The sequence below is a fragment of the Octopus sinensis genome, linkage group LG19 (assembly GCF_006345805.1).
Source record: "Octopus sinensis linkage group LG19, ASM634580v1, whole genome shotgun sequence".
Taxonomy (NCBI): domain Eukaryota; kingdom Metazoa; phylum Mollusca; class Cephalopoda; order Octopoda; family Octopodidae; genus Octopus; species Octopus sinensis.
The window spans coordinates 19,355,918-19,376,648 of NC_043015.1; the positions used below are offsets into that span (position 1 = coordinate 19,355,918).

General features: G+C 37.0%; 1 protein-coding gene across 1 annotated transcript in view; it reads left to right on the forward strand.

Moving 5' to 3' along the window:
- Nucleotides 1-20,731, forward strand: part of LOC115222183 — a 63,425-nt gene that overhangs the window by 13,353 nt on the left and 29,341 nt on the right. The window contains exon 4 of the mRNA XM_029792328.2: nucleotides 6,044-6,265. Coding sequence (XP_029648188.1) covers nucleotides 6,044-6,265 — 222 coding nt within the window. The remainder of the gene's footprint in view (nucleotides 1-6,043; nucleotides 6,266-20,731) is intronic.

A 20,731-nucleotide genomic window follows, 5' to 3' on the forward strand; every position in this document is an offset into this window, starting at 1 on the left:
TTCAATATACCAATGGGAAGTTCTGATTCAGCACACATAGCTGATTTGGTCTGTATATATATTCTTTTTGAAATGGCTGAATAGTTCCCTAACATTTATGGAGGTCTATATCGTGATGATTGTTTACTTTACCTCCAAAATGTTTCCAACCAAAGGGTACAAAAAGTTAAGAATAGTTTAGTTAATTTTTTCAGTAGAATGGGCTTAAAAATCGTTTTTGATGACGATATGACGAAGGCCAACTTTTTAGATATTATGCTTAATTTACACAGCGACTCTTACTTCCCATATCGTAAACCGTTGACCAATCTTAAGTACATTAGCAAATTTAGTAATCATCCTAGAGCAATTACTAAGAATCTAGTTAAGAATATTTCATTTAGATTATCTAAATTATCTGCTAATGTTGATATTTTCAATAATAATGCTGAATTCTATAACTCTGCCTTAATCAAAGCAGGTTATACAGAGAAATTGATAACATAACTTGCTGAGACTGGTACTATTCCGTTTATTTCTATCCCTAAATGTTGAGTAATGGATAGAAATTCTTTTAGATAACTCTAACGATGTGCTTCCAATGTAAAATCGTACTTTATTACGAGTACTCATTATACACTGGTATATAGAATTTTTAATCTTAGAGTTACTTGACAAACTTAATTCTATTGGAATTGACTTCAGATACAATAACCTTGTTATTAATATTTCTAGAGGGTTGAATGGTATTAGCTAAATTAATGTTAGTATTAGTAAATGTATTAATATTTAACAGTTTGTTATTATGAGAAGAGATAATTTGCGAGAGATTATTTACTTTTAGATCGATAATAGGGGATTAAATAAGGGTTATAAATTCACATAAGGTTAGGATAGGTTTTTCAAACACAAAAAATCTCTTGCAAATTATCTCTTCTCATAATAACAAACTGTTAAATATTAATACATTTACTAATACTAACTTTAATTTAGCTAATACCATTCAACCCTCTAGAAATATTAATAACAAGGTTATTGTATCTGAAGTCGATTCCAATAGAATTAAGTTTATGTCAAGTAACTCTAAGATTAAAAATTCTATATACCAGTGTATAATCAGTACTCGTAATAACGTACGATTTTACATTGGAAGCACATCGTTAGAGTTATCTAAAAGAATTTCTATCCATTACTCAACATTTAGGGATAGAAATAAATGGAAAAATACCGGTCTCAACAAACTGATTTGGTATTTAAAAGACCACAATAAACAATTTCATTTAGAATGGTTGATTCTCTCAATTTCGATACCATATGACAAAGGCAAGAAATTCTGTCTTCTCTGCAATTCTGAGCTATTTTCCATTATTTTTTCTAAAAATACTCTAGTAAACACGGTTATAGAGCGAGCATACAGATGTAAGCATTGGCAAAAACATACATTTAGTGCATATAAGTAGTCTCTATCATTATATATAATTTAAACTTTAATTTCCTTTATATTTAACATTCACTATTAATATCCCTGCTCTTTCTGTTAGCTACTTATGACGTTATATCATATAACGTTTTTTTAAACAATATTAATAGCGTTCTGTCTATCGCTGTACAAATCCATCATTTTTTGCTAAAATGTCTTATTGACGAGTTTCGTTTTTTTCACTTTCCTGATAAGATTGCATTGTTTATACCATTTATTCTTTTGAATAGTATCAGTGGAATTTTTGAAACATGTGTCGAAAGTAAAAATATTTGATTACACCTGCGTTAACTCCATTTTTTTATTCATATTATTCAAAATATTCAACGTAAACACGAAGTTTCTACCTTTATAAACAAGGAGTTACAACACCTTTACTTGTGAGATTTTTGCTGCCCTGATAACTATTTATTTATTTTTTCCGTGTTAATTGTTAACAAGGTAAAAATACACTCATCTATTTATATATATATATATATATATATATATAATATATATATATATATATGCATATATCATCATCATCATCGTTTAGCGTCCGCTTTCCATGCTAGCATGGGTTGGACGGTTCAACTGGGGTCTGGGGTCTGTAGAGTGGTTTATGACATCTTCTTCATTGCCAAACCTTACTTCCACTGTGCCATACTTTCTTCCATGTGTATGTGGTCAATTTTTTAACTTTTTCAAAGCACTCCTCTATTTCTTCTGTTGGGGCGAAATCTATCTTGTTTGAGGATGTAGACAACGTCCTGTATACTACCATCCTCTTTACTATGCTGTTCATGAGTTCCTCTGCTTTAGACTGACTCCCTCTCTTTTTACCAGTTTGTTTCCTTCCCTCCACTTTCTTGTGTCAATTTCTATTTTCCTGTACTTCCAGGGTGTTAGCATTTATTCCTTGGGTCGTTGCCTCTGCATAACTTTGTCTATTCTCCATCTTTCTTCCTTTCTCCACTTCTCCCGTAGACGGGGAATATACAGATGCAAACAAAACAGTGACTAAAATTCAACAATTTAACAATTTAAACAATTCAACGAATTTTGGTTCACCTACAGCAAACATACAATATCAGTGTGTAATGATTTGAACTCACGTCGAAGAAATCACCCATGAGTGACAACACCCAACACCCATGAGTGACAATCACTGGTCAGTGATGTGAAGTGGTTCCCAATGCAAATATATATATATATCTCCAACCTGATGGACCCAAGTTTCTGGGTATTGACTCGCCATCAGCGTGTGACAATCACTGATAGGGCACAGAATGTGTGTCAATTGCCAGCTAGAGGAGGTGTCTTCCTGAGTCTACAAGCTACAGTAGCATCCACCCTTAAAGGTTAACCACATTTAAGTGGCAAATATACTTCACGATGTCTTGCAGCTACTGTTTATACCTCGCTCAGAGATTTGTTATCGCTTGTTTACACTTTTGCGAGACCAGTGACTTTTTGTCACTGGGAAAAGGATATATATATATTTGCATTGGGAACCACTTCACATCGACGACCAGTGATTGCCACTCTTCTGTGTTTGGCTGCTACTGCTTAGTGAGTTTATTTGGTTAATGTATTTTTGTTGTTAAAATTGTTATGTTTGTGCTCTTGTTGGAATCGAACTGTTGACCTCATTGTAATAGAAATTTTCGCCCTACGAGGCAGAAAATTAAGTGCTGCATAACTTGTTGGACTGTTTTTTGTGTTTTTTTTTCTTTTTTATCCATCGCAGAGTAAAAAATTATTTTTTGTCATTGTGATAAAATAACTACTATTTTTCTGATATTCAGAAGCCATTTGCAAAAATGGATTTGAATTTGTTTTCGAGTGTCGACTTTCTGTTCTCAAAGGAGGATTTCCCAGCCATGAAAGAAAGTAACCAAGTTTGTAACCAGGAAAGAAAGGAAAAGTTTTTCTGCTGCTGTCGGTGGCAATTTCTGTGAATTGGAGTTATCTAAGGAACATTTATTTATGTTTCAAAACCTGATAAAGAAAAGTGGCAATGAAACCAAACTTCTGCCACCACAGGACATGATACAAAACTTAACTGCCAAAACGGTAGTATACAAAACGTACAACCATAAAGAAAAAAAGAATAATGTCAGTGAAAAACGAGGTTGTAGAGAAGTGTCTTGCCCCCATGTGGGGAAAAATTACCTATGTCAGTCGAGGACCAAGAAACACCACTATTGAGGTGCAATTCGAAAACGCTGAAATAGCAAAAGAAATATCAACTCAAACTCTAAAAAATGAGGAGATAATGTTACTTCCGACCTACCTAGGCTGGAGAACTGCAAAAATAACAATTGAGAAGATACCAGCTGGTTATGATGTAAACTGGATGGCAGCAGCCGTAATTTACGACACAGAGGAAGAAATATCAATACTGCAAATGAAAAAGCAAGAGGCTCTAAACTGGAAAGGCCAAACACTCGAGATGTTGGTTCAGACTTCGAACAAAATATAGGGGAAGGATTTTTATAAGGGAAGGACTAAGCGCTAGAGTATCTGTCGAGGAATGTAGACCCAGATGCTTCAAATGTGGAGAAAAAGTTAAAAAACAACAACAGCAGCCTCCACCCTGATTTCTCTCCATATAGCTATTTGCCCTGGTCTACACCTTTCCCTGATAGCGCCTCACATCAATGGCTAGCCTCTTCCAATCTTCCTCTACTTGAATCTTTCCTGGTTCGTGTGTGCTCAGGGTGAGATCAATCGATTGGCACCAGTTGCAATTCCCCACTATCCTCCAAATGCTCTCCCCGGTGACACTGGGGTCAGCCATCCTGTCAACTCTCACATGGTGCATGTTGTGCAGCTCCTTAGTTCTGTATCTTCCAGTCAACAAACCACTGCTACCCCACTCAGAATATTCTCTGCTGTTTCCATCAAATGCTTTTTCACTCTGGTTAGAATATCCACCTCATTCTTTTCTGAGGGCATAAAACCACATGCAACTACTGGTCAAACTCGGCAGCTTGCTCCCTCAGGATTCCCAGGCGATACTTAATCACCATTTTTATGGCCCCTTTTGTGCAAATCCTCTTCCAGTTGGTGATTACTGATTCCACCCACCCTTGCACTGTGGCAGAATCAATCCATACCTCAACAGTTTTCAGTCCCTATCTCAATGCTAGTTTGACACTTTTCAACACAGTATCCAGGCAACATTCGGTGGTGCACTTTCAATTGGTCATGAAGGGAACTAGTAGCACAGTAGTTCCTCTCTGCTTGTTGCTCGGCTTTCAGTTATTCACTATGTGTCCAGGGTGGCTGCATCAGTAACACCAGTGTTGGCTTTGGTTCCATGCATTCCCTGACCATGTGTGAACTTCAACATTTGAAGCATGGTCCTTTGACCATTCACCTTGCCAGACTCTTGCTGTCATTTTTTACTACCTGTGCCTTTCATCCCACTTGTATCCACTGTCACTGTTGCCACTACATCATGTGTGTCACTTTGCAACAACACCCGCAATTTGTCGATCATCTCTCCTACTGACATTGTTTCAATGTCTGGGATCTGCTGCAGACGTAGAGAGATATGATCGGGGAAGCTGGTCGCAAAAGACAGCTTCACCATCCAATAAACCCTGCTATGCCACCGACCTCCTAATCTTACTCACATAGTCGTCTTCACTATCCCAAGCTTGCTGTAGGTTTTAAAAGCCCCTCCATGCATGCATCTTTCAGCTGCTCTTCAGTTTTTTTCTGCTTTCTATTGGTCTGCTTCTTCCCTCTCCAAGTACAGATTCAGCACACTGCCTTCTAAGTACAATAGCATAAGGCTAGCCACATCTTCTATTCCCTGCACCTTCACCATGAGTCTCACTTTCTTTATCTAGGCCACTGCATCACCTTCCCCAGTGAACGGTCTCAACACATCACTACCAATTCTGATTTTTGTGGCTATTGCAAAAAAAAAAAAATGAAGAAGAATAAGAGCAACATAAAAAATTTAAAAATCTAGTTCACCGACATAACCTCATAGTTGGTAACATTTTGCCAGAATAGCTTATGGTTTAAAGGTACAAAAATAGAGTTGCTCTTACTTTAACTTGCAATCAGCTACTGCCAGCAGATCATTCAGTTATTATTACATATTGACATGACCGATCTCTTCACACCACATCTGGCCTCTGTCACTGACAGCATAAAGAAGAGGGTGACTTTCCTTGTCGCTCACCAGTGTGACGTCATCTTATCCCTTCCAGTCTTCCTGCACCATCTCTCCCCCTCCCTTCTGGTCAGTTACATTTCCATCACAATTATGTATATATGTTTACACTAGGTATTTTATTCATGAGCTGTAACTCTCTTCCAGTTTGTATATTTATATTTGTCACAGGTTGTATATTTATATTTGTCCACAAGTTTCATTTGTAAATTTGTCTGCTTTATACTCTTTATGAACTGAGCAACCGGTATTTGTCATATAAGCATACAGACATACACAGTTTTTGAGATGAGTGTGAGATTAGCAATTCTGTCAAAATATTACTACAATATTACTAAATGATTTAATGAGAATCAAATTAACATATTTACTACAAATTTTTGCTTAATACTTTTTGTTTTATGAAAAAGGTCCACGAGTTGACAATGCTAACATCCTTACTCCAATGGAAGGACTTTGTGGCAGTTCATTGCCTTTAGAAACATCATTTAAAACCAGTCGTAACTATTTGACTGTTCGTTTCAAAATTGAAAGTTCAAGTAATGAGAAACGCGAAGGATTTTCTATCAAAATTTGGCAGCATGAATGGAAAAGTCCTGTCAACTCTCAACGTGGAGGATTTAATCCTGGTGGTAGGTTCAAATATTTTCTTTTATTTTCTGTTTATTTAATATTGTCATTCAAAGATAGCCTATTCTGTAGAGAATCAGGTTTGTATTTGTGGTGCTAAAAAATCAATTACGGCAGTAAAAACAGATATGATCATAGAAATTCTAGCATATATATTGAAGTGCTGGCCAATGGTAAGTGCAAAGGAATAGTAGATGTATCTTAAAATTGAGAGTGCCAAGTATTGTAAAGTTAATGCAAATGGTAATGTACAATAGAGTTGCTGTGATCATAGTGAGATTAATAAATAATAAAACTCTTGCATATATAATTTTTTGAAGCACTTTGCTGAGAATGTTATCTACAATATATTACTGTTCTGTCTGAGAAATGTTTTTCATATATTCAACACTATGCAAAATCAGAGGTATGAAAACAGTGAGAAGTACAGATCTTGTAGAAGGCTCTGAAAGCATCAGTGAGGAATGTTCACATTGTTTCCTCACTTAGATAATATAGAATGAGGTTATCTTTTTATCATACACTTAGCTGTCTTTACATCAAAGCTAGTATTGAAAGTAAAAATATTTCAATATACAGAAGCATGAATGGTTTCTTTTGTTTTTACACCATTTGGTGATAAATACAGAGGGACATCTGCTTTCTATTTCAAAATTGGAGGTGTCAAGTATTGCATTGTAAATGTAAATAATGAGTATACAAAAGGGGTGGTATGATCAAAATGAGGCTAATATAGACTCAGAACTCTGGGAGCATTAGAGTTCTTTGCTATATTCTACTGATTACTGTTCTCTCCAGAAAGACTTTTTTTTTCTGTTACATACTTAACATTGTAGAAACCAAATTCAGGCACTCTTGTGGAATACAGACTACTGACACTGTAGACTAGCATCCTAGTGACAACTACAGGCTTATCCTCTAGATTTGTATATGCTAATATTTATCAATAAAATTGTTATTCTTAGTTAAATATATAGAGTCACTTATGTCAATCTGAGTTTCAGTTAGCTTACAGACATCACACATTGTTCATAATCTGCACAGCAGTATAACACATGCTACATTTAAACCTTATAAACCCAAATAATTTATTAATATTTGTGAAAGCAGTAGCAAGTGCTGTAGAATACATGTTAGCTCATACCAAGGCAAATACATAGCATGGTTTTAATAACACTACAGCTTATTTCCTGACACTTATAAATGTGTAAATATTTCAAATTCTCCTTTACCCTTCATTAACATCTTTTGTGTCTACACAAGTAATGCTTAAAGGTCCATTGAAGAGTCAGAAATTTAGAGAAGTACTAAGTGAAACATTTGACAAGATGGTAGAAGAGATAGCAACATTTAGCATAGATGACATTTGGAAGTTCTTTCAGTCAACTTGCTGAAAAAACTGCGAGAAAGGAGCCAACAGAGAACTATAACAGGTAACTGAGACAGGAAGTTAGGTGACCATCATGTTGTGCAGGAAGGTAAAGGAGACGCCTTAGGGAGAAGTAATAGCATAGGCAACAAATTACTGGAAGTCAAGAAAATTGTTTCACAATGGCAGCAACAGAGAGTAAGAAGTTTGTCAACATTCTACAGTGGCAGGATCAGCTGGTGTTGGTGTGTTTAAAACATCTCCATAGCTTAGCAGTTCAATAAAAGAGACAGAGAATAAAAACCAGGCTTAAAAAATACTGGGGTCACTTTGTTCATGCTAAAATTTTTCAAGGTGGTGGCCACAGTCTAATGGCTGAAACAGGTAAAAAATAATGTCCGGAAAGTTCGTGCCGATTTTTAAAGGAAAGAAAATGGTCAATAAATACTTGCCATTACATTTTTAATCAACCAAATATGAACCATTTTGTTGCACAATGATTCTCCATCTTTCCTTTAACTTGAAAATATCCTCTTCCCAGAATTGAGATGGTTTCATGGCAAAGAATTCATCATGGTATTTTTTTACGTCATCCAAGGAATTGAAATTTTTACCATTAAGACTATTCTGCAGAGACCTGAATAAGTGGAAATCCGAAGGAGGAATATCTGGTGAATATGGAGGGTGGGGTAACACATCCCAGCTGAGCTGCAGCAATTTTTGTCTGGTTCCCAAAGAAATGTGCGATCTTGCATTATCATGTTGGATAACAACACTCCTCCTGTTGGCCAATTCTGGACATTTCTCTTGAACTGCTGCTTTTAACTCGTCCAGTTGTGTGCAGTATTTCTCAGAATTAATTGTCTGGTTACTTGGGAGAAGCTCATAGTACAGAATTCCTTTCCAATCCCACCAGACACAAAGCAAGACTTTTTTTAGGGTGAAGACCTGCTTTTGGAGTGGCTAAGGGTGCCTCATGTCGCTTACTCCAGGATCGCTTTCACTGAACATTTCGGTAGATAATCCATTTCTCGTCACCTCTCACAATTTGCTTTAAAAAAGGCACGTTTTCATTCCATTTATAAAGCGAATCACAGATGGAAATGCAATCCAAAAGGTTCTTCTCACTCAACTCATGTGGTACCCAAACATTGTTGCAATTTGTGTACCTAAGCTTTACCAGTTGCTCATTATTAAAAAGTTAAAAAATAATAATTCGAACTGATTAGATCAACCAGTGAAGTCATTCTTTTCTCAAATATACCTAACTGTACCAAGGATCTCACATATTTTCCAATATATATATATATATATATATATAAGGTTCATTTTGTTAGGGACGTAGCAGAGTACAGTGTAGAGCTCATTCACCCTTAGAATTACCAAATAGCTGGTAGTATTATGATATACTTCCAAGTCTAGATTTTGGCATTCGTCATAAAATTGAATAAGTTAGAGTCAATAGGAAGGAATTCGGTTGGGCAGTTATTTTTTAATCATGACAAATGTTTCCGCACAACATAGTTCTTCATACATACAGGTATTTGATTATGCTACTGTTTACCTGTATAATGGGATCCATTTGTATTTCTTCAGATGATATTCAATTGCTGTCTCTGTAAAAAAACTTCCAACTTTAATGCTAGCATATTCATCTGCTTTGTTTGAATTTAGTAGATGCTGGCAGTTTCATTCTGCTTGCTGTTAATTTTTGATCTGTTCCTTATGTTGGGCTGTACATGTGAAATTTTATTATCTGAAATATTCATTTTTAGTTGGAATGGAGATGTCCTTTAGTGAGAAGTCTAGATTTAGTTTTTCCATCCTTTGACCCTTTGTAGTACTCTGATTCAAAAAAAAGCGACTTCTAGTTTTTGTCAGTGTTATTTAAGGTGTATTCCATTAGGAACATAGCAGAGTACAGTATAGAGCTTGTTCACCCTTAGAATTACCAGATAGCTGGTAGTATTATGATATACTTCCAAATCTAGATTTTGGCATTCGTCGTGTGAAAATAAAATTGAATAATTTAGGGACAACAGGAAAGAATCCAGTTTGACAGTTATTTTTTAATCATGACAAATATTTCCACACAACATAGTTCTTCATATGTCCAAGTATTTGATTATATAACTGTTTATCTGTATAATGAGATCCATTTGTATTTCTTCAGGTGATATTCAATTGCTGTCTCTGTTAGTAAAAAACCTCTGACTTTGATGCTAGCACATCCATCTGCCTTGTTTGAATTTAGTAGATGCTGGCAGTTTCATTCTGGTTGCTGTTAATGTGCTTCAACGTGCCTGCCATGAGTAGTAAATTCAAACAAAGTAGATGGATGTGCTAGCATCGAAGTCAGAGGCTTTTTACTAACAGAGACAGCAATTGAATATCATCTGAAGAAATACAACTAGATCCCATTATACAGGTAAACAGTAGCATAATCAAATACCTGTATGTATGAAGAACTATGTTGTGTGGAAACATTTGTCATGATTAAAAAAATAACTGTCAAACTGGATTCCTTCCTGTTGACCCTAAATTATTCAATTTTATATATTTGTGTGTGTATATATATATATATATATATATATATATATATATTATATATATATATATATATATATATATATATATACACATAAATGGCAATTTGTTTGGTTGTCTGTTAGTGTCAAGTTGCCATCTACACCCATTAACGAATCTTCATGAAACTTTTTATACATGTTAAACCTACATCCAGTTTGCTACTAGGCTCATTGTAGTTTAGTAAAAATTTATAATTGGATGGCTAGGGCCCCTAGAAGGGGTCCAGATGTAACCGACCTATTTTCCTTTAACGGCCAAAAGGAAATAACCCATTCATTTTTCTTTGTTTTTCTCCCTCCATTTATTAGAGAAGCAATAATATTAGAGTGACCGATTGCCAATGGTTACATTGTATAAATACATGTGCATTCTACATTATGTGGACTTTGTTACAAGAAGTTGTCATTGTGGTGTATACGAGAGATTCGAAATAAGAACACCTACGTTCTCTTCACTTGACGGAGATCGCTCAGTGGTAATGGACCCTTCAACGCAGCCTGACCCGAACACTAGAAATAGCAGCTGCTTCTCCCCTACCTTAACAACGTGCTCACACGTCTGACTCCTTCGGCTACCTCAATCGAAAAGGCCCAATCCTGCCCTGCCTGCGCGCACGTCACTCCTGCTCCTTCCTCTTCCAGTCAGCCCCAAGTTCTGGTCAGCTCCCCAGCTGCTGACATCATCCCACACGCCACCCTGATCTTAAAGATCACAATCTCTCTACTCCACGTCGTAGTCCACCATCCAACTGGGAGAGCGCCTTGCGCGTTGAGATCTTCTCAGGCTAGGCACCTCGTTCTCCCCCTCCCCATAATCGTCGTCCAATGAAGCGACAATCCTGCGTAGGTTCAAGACATGTCGTGGCATTCCATCCATGGAGACATTGTTTCTGGAATTGACCGCCGTCACCGTTCCTCTGCTCCATTGAGATGTACAGTGCGCCTTCGGTGGCTTAACCCAGACTTCCTCCCCTATTTTCACGCAAGCAGGTCCCTTCTCTTCCTCGTGGCCCTCCGGTGCTTTACTCGGGTGCCTCCATTCATATTTAAATACAGCTCTCTGCGGCACAGATTCTTCAGCTTGTCCAGATCGGGGAGACAAGTTGTACCAAAAAACTGCTTCCAGCGGCGAAATGTGTCCTCTTTCTGCTATGGCCTTGACTGTTCGATGGTGCCTCTCTATGATCCCGTTACCGCTCGGCCTATACGCTGCTCTGAACAAGCGACGCACTTTCCACCGGTCGAGGATATCCCTCAATGCTTCCGAATGAAATGCCGCCCCGTTGTCCATTAGCAGTTCTTCCATGGGACCTCTCTCTAAAAATATCCCATTCAAAATCTGCGCAACCTCATCAGCATTACTCGTTCTCAACTCCCTCCAAATGGCCAGCCAGCCCGCAGTCGACCATGGAGAGATACATTCCCTGACGGTAGTGCGTCATATCCACAGCTAGCCTTTTCCAGTTGTGCTCCACCGAAAGATTTCCTTGCTCATGCCCGCATGACACCTGTCGCATCTCTCGACCACTTTCCGGATGCTTCTCCTAGTGACATCAGCATCAATTTTCTTCACCAGAGTGATGCATAGCATGCTGTCTCTTCAGTTCAGAGTCATCCAACCGACATGCCACAGCTATCCCTTTCCGAGCCTCCTCCGGTTCCTCCAACCACGCCCTTTTCACCCTGGTCAGTGCGTCCACCCTGTTTTTCTCCGAAGGCACGAAAACCACGTTCAGCTTCAGTCCGAACTCTCCTTTCACAGGTGATCACCGATCTTACCCAGCCAAGCACAGTGAAGCCCCCATTTCAGGGCCAAGTTCACCCCGTTTAGCACCGCATCTAATTCGGCAACATTGATGTGGTTGAAGTCATCTGCTTTCCGAAACGCCTTCGATCGCCAACGCAACCCCTATTGCTATACTGCTAGCATCACACCAGACGGTCCCGCATTCCGTCTTGGGCACATACCAGTTCCCCTGAGCGAGTCTTCCGCTTTCGTCCTCTCTAGGATTTCCTGCATCATCACCACCGTCCCTTCTCCCACCTTCTCGCCCCAACTCTCCTCCTCTGCTCATCTCTTGGTGTAACTGCACGCTGTGCACAGCCATCTAGCGATCAGGTAGTGACCGACCAACATCCCACACACCGAGAACAGCTCTCTCCTGCTGACAATGGAACTCAGCTCTGGGATTTCATTCCCTCTCCAGAACACCAACTCACCCAATCTATCTCTTTGCAGCTTCAGCCCCAGTGCAGCTCCCCCTTCCATCGACTCCGGTGGCTTCACAATAAGTCCGAACTTCTCCAGATGTCTAACTACCTCGTTGGCTGGCACTACAGTTTCGTCCACCAAAATGTTATCTATGTAGGAACTGGTGGCCTTTCTAATCTTGCCGTCTTTCCCTAGGACGGACTTAAGCACTGCCGCCATGATCTTCGGAACGGAATTCAGTCTGCAACCCAGCCTGGTTAAACAGTACGTCCAGCCTTTGTACCGCACCAGCTGATATCGCCACAGTTTGTCGCTTACACGGAGCTGCAAGTATGCCGATTTCAAGTCGACAATCGCCGCTGCCTTGATCGACTGTCTCCACGCACGTAACGTCTCGCCACAAACTTCCGTCGCCTCACCTCCCGTGTGACATGATGTTGGTTTAGCTCCCTGAAGTCCAGCACCGGTCTGACTTTTCCCTTTGTAGGCTGCACCACCACCATCAGGGGTAGCACTCTGCCCACTACCTCCTCCTCCCAAGGGACAAGGACCCCTTCCTCAATCCACCTCTCCACCTTGTCTTCAAACTCGACCCTGGCATGACCTTTCAGGGTATGCTGGTAGCAGCTCACGTTGTTTTTCAGCATCGGGGGCTTGTCCTTCCATTGCCACTCTATCATCCACCGCTGACCATCGAACGCCGCCTGAAAATCTTTGTCTTCGATGGTGTAAGCGGCGCAATCCCTCGCAGAGCTCTGCTCTCTCTGGCGAATGTGACCTCATCTCCCACAATACTGACGCCACTGAGGCGGTTAATGGCGTCCATCCCCATCACCACATCAACCCCATCTATCACGCATTCAGCTGTTGCCTTTGCAACGGATTTCGCTGCCGTCGACTCCCCGGACGCTACTTGCCCCTATCCATTTCTTCGCCACTCTTGAAGTCACAAGGGTGGTCGTGCAACCCGTATCCATGAATGCCTTGAAGTCTTCCCCTCGGCCCCGATATCAATTAAGGGCTGCATCTCCAAAATCGCCTCTACTTGCGGGGAAAGTTCGAGAGGCAGCAACTTCCCCATGGTCGTTTCCCTGGTCGCAATCGCAGGCGATGTGCTCTGTCTGCCTGCATCGATAGCAAACGGGCCCGGTTGTGTACACTCCCTCGCCCTGTGTGACCCCTGACATCTAAAACACTGACCTGAGACTGGCCACTGTCGTTACACGGTAGGCTTCTTCACGTCTTTCTCCGGCCGTCTTTATGCACCTCCGTTACTGCCATCACTATCGCCTTCCGCCCAGTGTGTCACGACAACACTCGGGTTTGAGTCACCAGTTCGCTCAGCACCATCTTTTTACTCCCGGGCAATTGTTGTAGGCGAATCTCTACGTCGTCGGAAAACCCATTTACGAATGCCAGTCGCACTGCTCTCTCCAGCCCTTCTCCTGTAAAACCAGCCAGCGTGGCTAACCTTCGCACTTCTGCCACGTATTTGTTCACCTGTCCTCCCGTCCATCTAATCGTACCCAGCTTAACAAAAGCTGTATACTCACACTCGGTGTAAGCATCTCTCAGGTGTTGCTCGATCTTCTCCTCGCTCAGACGTTCTTCCTCGTCCATCTGCTTTCCTTCCAAATACAGCACCATAAGACTTGCCACATCGCTTATGCCTTGCAGTCTTGCCACCAGCCTGATTTTACGAATCCAGGCCACTACATTGCCCTCACCATTAAAGAATCTGATAATGTCGCTGGCGATCCTGATTTTCGCTTATATGGAGCGCCGAAATATGGACACCTACCTTCTCTTCGTTCAACGGAGACCACTCAGTGGTAATGGACCCTTCAACACAGCTCGATCCGAACACTAGAAATAGCAGCTGCTTCTCCTCTACCTTAACAACGTGCTCACGCGTCTGACTCCTTTGACTACCTCGATCGAAAAGTCCCAATCCTTTCCTGCTTGCGCCCGCGTCACTCCTGCCCCTTCCTCTTCTGGTCAGCCCCAAGTTCCGGTCAGCTCCCCAGCTGCTGACGTCATCCCACAGTCAGACAAGATCAGTGATACTATCAATCTAACCTCTGTCCTAATTCAATATATAAATTTAATGACATTTCATAGACCTTCCTTAGATCTTTCATTTAAAACAAAGTTGAATTAAATCTCACCATGAGTTATGGATATGTCAATGCCACAATTTATTTGCAAACTTTACCATTAACATACTGTTTCCATGGCAACTGTGCAAAAAATTTTGAAAATATTACATTTTATTTGATATAAATCAAGTTGAGTATGTTTATTTCTTAGCATTTGAACTGGTAGGGGATCTTTTCGGTTTGAGCGGCAGTTTTTTCTAGCGGTGTCATATGAAATTGTCACCCATAATTATGACCCTAGTATCAATCTATTGCATTTCAATCTGTTTTAGGGTTAGGGTTAGGGGTGGGGGGAAGGGTATCTTTTTTTCTTCAGAAATGTAAATAAACCCAATCTGTTTCTTAAACAAGGGACATATTCATTCAGCACAGAATGTTTTCACCTCAATAGACGTCATTGATTAGTTGAAATTGCAGAAATTGAAGAAAAAAACAACAGATATCTTACAAACTATAGAATTTTCTCAAAACCACAAGAAAAAGATGTTTTATAAACACATTCTACCAGTATACGAAGTTTAAAAGTGTTTAGTTACATGGAAATTATTTTAAAAAACTGCCGTTCAAACCGAAAAGATCCCTGGTAGGTTTATTTTCGCACTTTACCCAGAACAACCCTTAAACAAGTAAATAGTATTTTCCTCAACAATAGATCCACTTATTTCATTTAGTGACTTATTCACTAATATACCATGAATGACGATGCCTTTCATGTCACTTCAGCCAATTGACAAGCGCTGCATTAAGAACTTTTCAGAGTTACTTATTTTGAATTGTTATTCTCTCATATTCAATTTGCCTGTTATTGCGCAACATGCTTAACAATTTTGGTATAAATACCTTATTAGTATTTCCTCCTAAATTCTATACATTCTGGGAGTGCATCAAAGCTCTTATCAGGGCTACTTTATTTGAATTCTTAATATCAGGTAACTAATTTGCATGTTATTACATAACTGACTTCAGGGTTTTGGTATCCATAACTTACTGGAATTTCCTAAAAACAAGATCCTATGTGAGACAGTTCAGTATTCTCTGTAAATGCACAAAAACTCTTTTAAGGCTACATATTTTGTATTGTTGCTACTGGATTAGTGAAATATTTATGAGAACGGACCAAGAGATAAACCCCACTTTTCTGGGAATTACCAATAACGTGTGTATATATATATATGTATATGTGTATATATATATATATATATATATATATATATATATATGTATAAACATACACACATCACAGCTAAGCTAAAAAAATTTCTTGTTTTAATTGCTTCATGCATTCATTCATGTAACCCATAATACTAACATGTACTATTCCCTAAAACCTTAGTTCTCTCTCCCTGTTTCATAATGTTTACATCATCGTTCTCTAGTAAACCAGCCATGTGTATTTTCTCTCATTTTAGTTGCTTCGTTCATTCATCTAACCCATAATACTAACATGTGCTATTCCCTAAAACATTAGTTTTCTTTCCCTGTCCCTAAAACATTAGTTTTCTCTCCCTGTTTCCATCATTGTTCTCTAGTAAAAATGGCCATTGCTTATATATATATAAAATACTAGCAGAGATACCCGGCGTTGCCCATGTTACATGCAATTGAAGAATTAGACTTTTCTGTTATATTTTCTGTAATGAACTGGAATATCTATGTTTTGAATTTCATCTAAATTGCAGATGAGGGTTATTTCCCTCTTTACACACCCTAAAAAAATTGTAATCATGCCACATGCATCCCATACTACTGATTTTTATGTGCATATTCCAAAATCCAGTCTTATTGAACCTGAAAAATGAAGGTCATGGAGCACTAAAATGTGAGAGTTAAGGATCCTGTTGGGGATGGGTGTCTTAATGTCAAGCAGAGAAGTTGGATTGTTGAGAATCTTTTTAACTTGGGTCTTATATCTATTGTTTGAATTTTTTGAAATAGGAAACATATGTTCACTAGGTTTGTAAAAGAGAGCAAAGCTACAGGAAACCAAAAGACGAATGATCACAATAAGCAGTCAGCTACCCTACCCTAGTCGTTACCACTCCCAATGTAGGATTCCTCACCAAGCAGGTGACAGGCACAGCCGTAAGATGCATTATGAATCTATAGCAATTGGAAGGGCATGACCCAACTCAAATAAACATTAACAACTGTGTGACATGAGGGCTAAGGAGAAATGAAAGTGTCACCTCTGGAGTTTGCAAATGACCACTATACTGATACATAACTGGACAGAATAAATTTACAATCTATAAATGTCTTTGAAATCAATCAATATTACCATCTGGGGACTATGTGTGACCCAATGATAATAAAAAGACTGAAAGGAAGTCTGCAATCAAATAACTTTACTCAACACTTTGCAACTGAATCAGTGGAGGCAAAGATGCCTCTCACTTACTTGACAATTTATGCACCACGCTAGCATGGAAAGCGGACGCTAAATGATGATGATGATTGCAGAAATCACAATGTAAGTGTATGTCAAAGCAAAGTGTTACACTGTTGTACCATTGAATTACAAATAATGCTCATCTTTTATGCTCAGGTAACCCTACAGCTTCCAAGAGTACAACTGTATTCGTCTTTGCTTAGATAAAATCACAAAATTGTGGGTGTTATGTCCCTATGGAGGGGTCTTTCTATCTTGTAAGATGAAATATTATAAATATTACTTCATTTGTGTCTACTATGTATGGTTAAAATTTCATCAACAGCAAAAATATATGAATTGTCATGGGGGTTATGGCCCTTATGCATAGAATATAATTTCATAAAGATCCATTCAGTACTTTTGACCTAGTTTTGGATCATATAAGAAATGACTAAAATTTGGGAGTTAAGGCCCCCATTAGGGTGTTTTGTATATATATATATATATATATAGAGAGAGAGAGAGAGAGAAATTGATAGATACAACTGAGTGGGCAAACAAAAATATGAGACACTGCTTTTTTTTATGTTGATAAGCCTGGTACTTATTCTATTAGTTTTTCTTGTGAAACCAGTAAGTTATGGGGATGTAAATAAATGAACAGCAGTTGTGAAGCAGTGATGAGGGCGAAACACAGAGACAAAGACACACACATACACTTACATATATACATACATATATATACGATTGATTTGTTTCAGTTCCTGTCTACAAAATCCATATATAAATTGATAGATACAACTGAGTGGGCAAACAATAATATGAGACACTGCCTAGTGCTTTTTTTTATTTTGATAAGCCTGGTACTTATTCTATCAGTTTCTTCTTGTGAAACCAGTAAGTTATGGGGATGTAAATAAACAAACACCAGTTGTGAAGCAGTGATGAGGGAGAAACACAAAGACACACACATAGACTTACATATATACATACATATATATACGATTGATTTGTTTCAGTTTCTGTCTACAAAATCCACTGACAAGGCTTTGGTTGGTCTGAGGTTATAGCAGAAGACACATGCCAAGTTACCACACAGTGGGACTGAACTCAGGACCATGTGTTTTGGAACTAAGTTTATTACCACACAGCCACAGCTGCACCTATGTATGTGTGGGTGTGTGTTTGTATGAGTGTATATATGTATGCATGTATATATGTGTATATATATGTATACATATTACCTGTACATCTATATATACATCTACACATGTATACATATACATCTATATCTATAGAAATGCATCTATATATATACATGTATACATATACAGCTATACATATACATCTATATCTATATACATATATATATATATATATATATATACAGCTATATGTATACATCTATATATATATATATATATATATATATATATATATGTAAATTTAATTTTAAAATAATAAGGGTGAAAAATTAAATATTAATTTGATTAATATGAATTTAAAACCAGTGGTGTAGCATATAAGACCATAGCGGATCTTTATCTAGCATGTCCAGCTACAGTTCATCCCTGTTGTATGATAGTTTCTCTTTAATAGTTTCAGTATTAAAGTGAAAGCATGTCACATGACAATAGAGAGATGTTTTTGTTTCACTTTTGACATGTAATACTGAAATAGTGGAGAAGATATGATATTGCTGTGGGATTGTACTAGGCAAAAAGTTTTAAAAATTTTTGCCCATGACACTTCATGGACCCTAAGTAAGGAATGTGTAAAATTTAAATGAAATTGGTTGTGTAGTTCTCAAGTTTTAGGGATTCACACAGACAGACATACATTCTTAGTTTTATATATATAGATTATTAAAATTAATAATATCTACGAAAATTTATGTCAACACATTATCAAAGTAATTCAAATTGGTGAAATCCTAACTGAACATCTGCAAAAATTTTAACTGTTAAAAAACACTAACAAAAAAAAATGCTAAACTAAATTTAACTTCATTCAACCAAGAGCAACATCATTGAATAACTAATTTACTTTATGAAAATAAAATATAAAAAATACCATACTAATTCCATATTGTTTTTGACAATTTGAAATCTACATAGAAAAAAAACTAAAATACGAGTATATTTATCTACAAATGACATCACAGGACATCTAAAGAACAAAAACTGTTGACAAGAATTCTACATTATACTTAATAGATAACTCAAGAATAAAAACTACAGATAATAATTCTTAATAGAGACTTAGATATTTTACATCACAATAATTAATTACCTATTTATTTAATATAATAAACCCTTCTATAGGAATTAGCCTTATATAATAACTGAAAAATTATTATATTCAGCAACATGTACAAGCACTGATGACCTCTCTGGATAATCAAAAAATAAAAATTGAAGACAACTAAATACTAATTCATTATATTAAATTTTTGTTATAGGAATTAACCTTATTATATATTAATTGAAAAATTATTATAATTAACATTGTATACAATTATTGATGACTAAGCTGGATAACTAAAGAATAAAATTGACAGATAATTAAATACCTATTTATTATTATATCATACCCTTTTATAGGAATTAAGATAAGTATATAATAATTGAAAAATTATTATAATTAATAATATATACAATTCTTGATGATCTCAATGGATAATTAAAGAATAAAAATTATAGATAAGAATTTTACATTATGCTTAATTGAAGCTTCAATACTTTACATCGCTATAATTAATTACTCATTATATTAAACATTTTATTAGGAATTAACCTTATTCTATAATAGTTAATTTTTAAATTATAATTAATAATTGAAATATTTAAATGTCTTTCTAAATTTATGGCAATATCTTAAAGTTAAGTGTCCATTGAAATTCAATTAAATTAATTTAGAAGTGATTATAAAATACAATTCTTCAACACGAAGATCACAAGTAGAATTACCAATATTATACGACAGTGCATAACTAATAATGAACCACTTTAAATTGTACTTAATCCTATCCTTTAAATTCCAAATGCTTTTGCTAAGATTAGTAGAATTACATTTTCTTCTATATTTGAAGGAATTAGAATGATAAAATCTAGATTTCCAACTAGTAGCAGAAGAACCAATATAACAATACTTATGATGTCTAGTTATTACTTCACACTCATATACTATATCCTTCTTTAAACACTGATTTTCTGAAGGGTATGAAGTTTTGTTTACACAATTACACATGGATTTGTTCACTTGTAAATTGCCCTCATAGTTATAAGAATTTCTACTAACACCCATCTGTAAAATAGGTGTTAAGGTTGGATTATAATTATTATTATTATTAGAATTAATATTAATACAAGTTAGGAAAATAAGTGCAAAACAATGTGGATAAAATAGTTCTCAAATACCAAGGGTAGAGTAATATGCTTTATTATAAAAGCTACAAAATATTCGCAAAAATGCTCTGTGGAAATTTTGCATTTTTTATAATAAATTGTATATATATATATATATATATCTATATATATAAAGCTGTAGTTGTGTGAGTGTCTGTCCCCTTCGATTTAGATTCCTAACTACTCCCACATTTTGCGGTGCAGTTTAACCAAATTTGGGTATCTTATAGTCGTGATTCATATCGAGCCCGTCTGAGTATTAGCGCGCGTCTACGATGAGTCTACGATTTTAAAAATAATTTAACATCATTTTTTATTCCATTTTAATGCATAATTTTTCGTGTTGGCGTCCATGGTCACAC